The sequence below is a fragment of the Labeo rohita genome, chromosome 15 (genome assembly GCF_022985175.1).
Source record: "Labeo rohita strain BAU-BD-2019 chromosome 15, IGBB_LRoh.1.0, whole genome shotgun sequence".
Classification (NCBI taxonomy): domain Eukaryota; kingdom Metazoa; phylum Chordata; class Actinopteri; order Cypriniformes; family Cyprinidae; genus Labeo; species Labeo rohita.
The window spans coordinates 3,431,059-3,437,847 of record NC_066883.1 but is presented as its reverse complement, the minus strand read 5'-3'; the positions used below and the strand labels follow the sequence as shown (position 1 = coordinate 3,437,847).

Here is a 6,789-nt window from a genome sequence, read left to right as displayed (position 1 = left end):
AACATAAGAGAATGACACAGTCATTTCTGCTTGCTGCAATAAATCACAATTTTTCTGCACTAAACAAGTGAATTTCGCCAAGATATTTTCAGAGATGACAGACAAGATGTTATAGAATAATAATTTAATGAAAACCTAATGTTGACAAAAAAAAATTGACATTCAACCTATTTTTCGATTTTCCTGTAAACGTCCCAGCGCCACATCCGACGGGTTTTCCCAGATTGCATCACATATGCTGTGAGTTGCTTATAATGCTCATCTGGGAACAATGTGCACTATTCTATCAGATTTAGTAAATTAAGTAAATAATTAAGTAAATAATTTATAAACCTATGCCAACACAGGAGAATACATTATTATCTTTCTAAATATGCAAACTGTTCACTGCAATTTCAAAATAAAAGTTAAACCCTCACTCTGAGTTTGCATGTTTTGATGTCCACACGTTCTATTGCCTCATTGTTATAATATATATGCATTTAAGTCATTTTAAAGTCATATTGTTTACTTGGGTCTATTTTTATTACCGCAAAAAATGATCTGATTACTTGATTAATCGAGTGCCAAAATAATCGTTAGTGACAGCCTTAGTTCTACTGCTTCTGTGAGGCATATTTGGAGTTTCTCTGCGAGTTCCTCAAACCACTAGATGGCAGAAAAACGTGGTGTAGCACTTTCCAAAACATCCGCTTTTGAACATACACATGCAAAATTGTCAGATCTTTGCATCGATCGCAGCCAGCAGTGCAAAGTCGATTCTGTGCTTGCTTGATCTAATATTTGATGTTTTTAAAAATGTTGTAGATTTCAGTAGCAAATGAAAATCGCTAAAATTATTTAATATACCTTGAGACAAGGGTCTTCTTAAATTTTCAGTTTTGTTTAAGATAATTAAAACAGCAGTTTTTAAATAACAAAAGATTATGTAAACATATGGTATTTGGGGTAAAAATTACCCCTGCTGTTGGGGCTAAAAGGCACAATAATTAACACGATAATTAATGGAAGACTGACTTTTACATTTGTTGACATGACATTGTTAGATTCAGATGGTAAATATCATATATTATGTTGGGTGTACATCTTAGAGATAATCACCATGTTTAGAATGAAACCATCATATTTAAAAACATGCTATTAATCATATCATATAATAAAATATTTGTTGTTACTACTGTAAATCTATAATAAATCTCCTTCCATGCTTTCAGAATCTTTACATTTTAAAATGATTTTGTTTCTGTATTTTAAAATATATGTTTTATATTAACATTTACGTTTAATGACTGTATATTTATTGAACAAAAAATATTTTAGTTATCAAAATAAGCAGAATATAGTACAAACTTTACTAAAGTGATTGTTTTGAACAAGTATTAACTTATACATTCAATATCAATACTGTGTGCCTTTTGCCCCATGCTGGTGAGCCTTTTATTCCATGTTTACCCCTTGCCACCTGAGATTTTTAAACAAAATATGTATGATATATATGTATGATTTATTTTCACACAAAATCTGTTGCTCCATAAATGTTCAATACAAATGTATGTATTTTTCTGCAATCATACACATGGGGCACAGTGAAAAGCACTTTTTTTTCTTAGGGGATGCCTTTAGCCCCGTTGTACCCTATATTTTCAATTTGCATCAACCAGGATGCACTCAAAGTTTTCAATGAACTCAGGACCAGTATTCTTACTCTTCTTGTTTCTTTCTTCATCAGAACATATTTGGAGAAATAAACACATAAGTAAATGCATCTAATGAAAAGTGTAGTTTTTCTGCCAATGTATTAGAACATAGAGATATTGAATTGGCATTTTACAAATAAAAATGTTAACAAATAAAAGTTACATAACCTGGGCATTGCAAAGAATCCTGGGCCCTATGCAAAGTGTGTCAAGGTCCATTTCCCAACATTCATAATATTTATAGCACTTTTCTTTCCAAATAATAGTGCACAACTATACACACATACATAGTAAACACTTACAGAGTAAGAGTATAGACTTAGAGGCCTGTTTATACCCAGAGAATTAACAAAATAGTTTTTAAAATTGCTTTAAATTACTAAACAGCAAATAAACATCTGAAATTATGAATTGGAGGCCAATCAGTCTCTTGATGTTTCTACAGCATGTCAACAGTAAAAACATTCAACCCATCAATTAACAGTGAAATTCCTCCAGTTAAAGGTGTAAAATCATATTGTAACTGGTGGAGCAGAATACTAAGAACAATCAATTATACTGCAAGTGGAGTTCTACATTCTTCTAGATGTACTGTATGGTCTATATTAGTATAAAATCTCTCAGTCACTAAGATAAAAAGCTGTTAAATAATTGTTCATTGTTGAAGGTTTTTTTGCTGCTATATATAGAAAACATCTGATTTTGGTCAGTGTGTCACTTCCTGTTGAAAGTCATAGAGACGGAAACTTTTCACTGAATGTTCACTAGATGAGTGTGAGCTTCAGTGGCATTATCAAGAGAATTCAAACAGCTTAAAATAATACCTGATCGAAATGTCGATCAGCATGTGGGTTTTTATAGTGATTTTCATCAGTATGGAGGGTAAGACAAATCTTTAAATCTTTTTTTTTCTTTTTTTTTGCTAGCAGTCTTTTGTTTTAGTTTTTGTGGTCACTGGTCAGGTGACTTACTGGAATGTTCTGAAACCTCAACATAGGTTTAGAGATACTTAGAGGTCTAAAGATACTTGAGTACTTAGATGAAAAATGTACATTTCTTTGCACTTTTTCAGTTCAACATATAAAGACTTCGTCACTAGTCGTCACTAAACTGCAGCGTAATGTAAATACACAATTATAATAGATGCATTGCCTGTTTAGAAATAAGACTGTTTCCTGCCTCACTATACACTGTATGTTTAATTAGCTGTAATAAAAACTACAAAGACATGAGTTACTCTGTTCATTTGTCTCACTGAAAATTACAACAAATGTCATAGTTTAATAGGTATTCAATGAATGCAGAAAAAATAAATAAATACTGGATATAGTACGAGGGGTAGTTGTGGTCTGTACATTTTCTAGCACTAAACGTAGCCTGTATCTAAAAAGCTTTTTATGTTTTCAGATCTTGTGAATGGTGAGTGGGATGAGTTAAAGACTGTGATGGAGGGAGACGTTCTCACTCTACAAACCAGAGATACTGAGAGTCTCCATGAAGCAACATGGCTATATAAAAGGGGTGATCAAACTCTTCGTATCGCACAGATGTATCAGGGTTTTGAACCCTTTTATGAGGAGAAACTAACTGGCAGAGTGAAAATGAACCCAAAGACTGGAGCACTGACTATCTGGAACATCAGCACCAGTGATTCTGGACTTTATGAAGTTTCTCTTCACAATGGATTAATCTCAGAGAAAAAGGTCAGAGTGGATGTTTATGGTAAGTTTTAGCTGCAGCTAATACAAATAATAATAATAATAATAATAATAATCAATATTGAAAAGAGGAGTAAGTTAATAAGTTCATGTCTCTTTGACAAGATCACTTCAATATGCTCTGGCCAGCCTTCTTAGAAATGCACTTGTCACTCAAAATGTTTTTGCCAAAAATGTAACTGCAATGCTGACTGAATGTCCTCTTTTATTCTCGCAACTAGTCTTTAATCTTGCTGAAATGTGGGGGTTTTTTTCGGTGATAATTTTTTTAATTTTCCAGATGCTTTTACCCTAAATAAATTAATTGTAAGACATTACATCACTAATATGAGACACAGAAAATGTAAGAAATAAAAAATACAATTAGCAGCTGAATGTACTTTTTTTTTTTTTTAACCTTGAAATATCAGTTTCAAAAAAATTCTGACGGTACGAGGCGAATGGCTTCTGTCTCTGTCTCCAAGAGTCTTTTCTGGAATAGTTTGAGCATGTGCATATAGCCAAAGCAACTTGTGGGCAAGCCTGCAACCTTTAGCAAAAAAAACGTAAACATGTTTTACACTAAACAATAGTTTTGGATATTTTTAGTTTACACTGAAAAATGCAGTTTTATAAGAGAAATGCAAATTTCCTTTTAAAGATAATGTCAATGTATCTTTTTAAAGGGCCTGTTTCTGTACCTGTCATCAGGTCTCCAGTTGGTGCAAACCAAACTCAAGGTGAGAACCCCACCCTTTTTTGTTTGTTCATTTAGCAGACTGCAACTGGAAAAATAATAGACAACAAAACTTTTCCTACACTTTTATTTAATGATGAATGAGCAAAGACCAAAACAACAAACCAAGTCCCGAAATAACTAAATTCCTTTTAAAAATAAAACAAGATACAATTAATTACACAGCCTCTTTGTCTAATAATAATAATAATAATAATAACAAATAAAAGAGAGAAACAAGAGAAAACATCCACCACCAACAGTTTCCAATGTGGATAGGATGTTTATAATCATTTAAATATCCACAAAGAAAAGAAGCTGGCATTAAACTTGTCATGAATCTGGCCGGTGACCTTCGGTTCGCTCACCACCAGATGTTGCCCTCGCACATTCACATTACACTGACTGTTGCAGCACACCCCGGACTACATTCCCCATCAGCCATTGCACTGATCACCTGTGTCCAATGAGAGACTATTTAAGCCGTGGACTTCCTCTCATGGGTCGCTGAGTATTGGAGTTGTGTATTGGAGCATTGTATTGTGAACTGTGTACGTTGCGTTTAATGCTCTTATAGTGCTAGCAGCCTTTACATAGTCGTTTCCTAGTTCCCGTGTTCCCTAGTTTAGCTTTCTCGCCTTGTCTCCTTGTCTTCTCTGTTTCACTGCCAGCCTTTTGGAATTCTCGCCTGTCTATTCTGATTACCCCTTTTCCTCGCCCTTTGGATTATGTTCGTCGCTCATCAACCCTCGCCTGCTTCACGGACTATTCTTTTGTCTTGCCTTTGCTGTACCTTTCTGCTATTGTCCGCCCGCTTCACGTCTCCCTCGCTCCGTTACAAAACTATTAACATTAAAACAAAGCAAGGCAAAACAGACAGAAAAGCAATCAAACTACAACATAAAATAACAAATTAAACAAACAACCAAACAAAACTAAGACTCCAATGTGTATTTGTGTTTGTGCTCTGGACATCAGTGTTTTTGCAGCATTGAGCAATGTAGCCAATCACTGATATATCTGTTGATTTCTTGAACTTCTCGATATGAAGAACTAGATATGTCCACTATAGGTTTATCAAAGTGGCCACAGAAGATGGAGGAGTTCTGCTCTGTGTTCTGCTCTGTGAAAAATGATCGAGGTGTGCTCATCTCATGGTATAAAGGGAGTGAAATGCTGGATCAGACCAGCAATCCTGATTTCAATGTCACCCTTAGTTTACCATTACAGCTTCATTATAATGATTCAGAGACCTACAGCTGCATGGCTGTGAATCCAGTGAGTAATAAGAGCGTCCGCCTTCACATGAAAAGGATCTGCCAACAACATGAAGGTACAAGAAATCAAACTACATTTAAAACAGAACTCCCTTACTGCGATAATAACTTCTGTGCTGTGTCGTCATAGACAAAGACAATCAATCACACATTTATGAATAACTGTTCTCTTTCAGATTGTCCAGATCATTGTGGCATCACTGAGGCTCTGATTCGGCTGGTTCTGTCTGGTCTGGTGGGAATCGCCGCAGTTGTATTTCTGGCTGAGCATCTGAGGTTCAGCTTATATCAGAGAAATGCTACTGCTTCTGCATAGTGACTTGCATGAGATGTCACAATGGTCTTTAAGTGGAATCCTCAGCCCTTGTTGTCTTGTGAGGCCTCACATTGTCTTGTATTTCCATTTTCTTCATCATGCTTTTTTAGGTTCAGGTCCTTCTTTGAGCGCTGGTTGTTATTGGCCATTGAACACTTTGTCTCATCCACCATCTCTAAGGATTCTGTGGCTGGTTTACTTGCTGATTGTAGGGGGGGGAAAGTATTTTTCAGGGCTATTAGGTTTTAAGATATGGATATAAAACAATATATTTACTTCTATAGCCACTTTTTTTTTTTACAAAAATCTGTCTGACAAAGTAAAAATTAGAAAAACCTAATTTTTTTTCTTATGTGCATCAAAAGTTTCTTTAAAATATCTGATAATTTGACAAATCAAGATTAGTCCAGGTATTAAGATGTCCAAAAGAAACGCCATAATATTTGTTTATGATACAAAACCCAGAGTCATCTACTTTACTGACCTCCACTTGGGGTTGAGCTGAGAGAAATGACCTCCTCTGGATTCTCTGCACCATCACCAGTATTTTGCTGCTTCTGTAGGGAGACGAGAACGTTGAGCTTTAAATCACAATCAACAACCACTTTTTTAATACCAGAATGGGCTTCTTAAACCAATCAAAGTTAATTCATATATGAAACACTGTGAAACATTAATGATGTACTATGATTTTAAATTAAGTCTTTTCTGAGTAAAATATCTCAAGGAAACTTATATGCCTTTACACTACTACAAATTCCCCCAAAACAAAACTGCACTGTAAAATACATAGCCTTAACTGACAACTGCTGTTAATAAATGTTACAATATTAATACAGAACAGAAGTGTTTATTTAATTTGCCTAATAATACTTGCCTTTTTGCGTATGCAGTAGATAATCAGTAGACTGAAATAAATTACAGAAGCTATCACTGCAAAGGCCCCTGCAATTATGTTTATTCTTTCCAGGCTGATGGTCCAGGAAGTCTCCAGTGACCCTACAGGAAATAAAGCAGATATGGCAAATAAATGGATGGAGGTTTTTGGCAAATTCTACTGAGAGTT

At 34.8% G+C, this 6,789-nt stretch overlaps 1 protein-coding gene across 1 annotated transcript; it reads left to right on the top strand.

Annotated features, from left to right (window-relative positions):
- Positions 1 to 2,444: 2,444 nt before the first annotated feature.
- On the top strand, positions 2,445 to 6,212 carry LOC127177140 (CD48 antigen-like). Its single transcript, XM_051129213.1, has 5 exons — positions 2,445 to 2,579; positions 3,105 to 3,419; positions 4,081 to 4,134; positions 5,182 to 5,463; positions 5,584 to 6,212. Exons 1-5 carry the CDS (start codon positions 2,531 to 2,533, stop codon positions 5,721 to 5,723), a joined length of 840 nt encoding a protein of 279 aa, XP_050985170.1. The 5' UTR covers positions 2,445 to 2,530; the 3' UTR covers positions 5,724 to 6,212.
- Positions 6,213 to 6,789: the final 577 nt, after the last annotated feature.

What these genes read in the sequence shown, in the direction of transcription:
- LOC127177140 (XM_051129213.1), top strand. Translation starts at nt 2,531, where the DNA reads ATGTCGATCAGCATGTGGGTTTTTATAGTGATTTTCATCAGTATGGAG. An exon ending in TGGTGCAAACCAAACTCAAG is followed by an intron (nt 4,135 to 5,181) that starts GTGAGAACCCCA and finishes CTCGATATGAAG; the next exon opens with AACTAGATATGTCCACTATA. An exon ending in GATCTGCCAACAACATGAAG is followed by an intron (nt 5,464 to 5,583) that starts GTACAAGAAATC and finishes GTTCTCTTTCAG; the next exon opens with ATTGTCCAGATCATTGTGGC.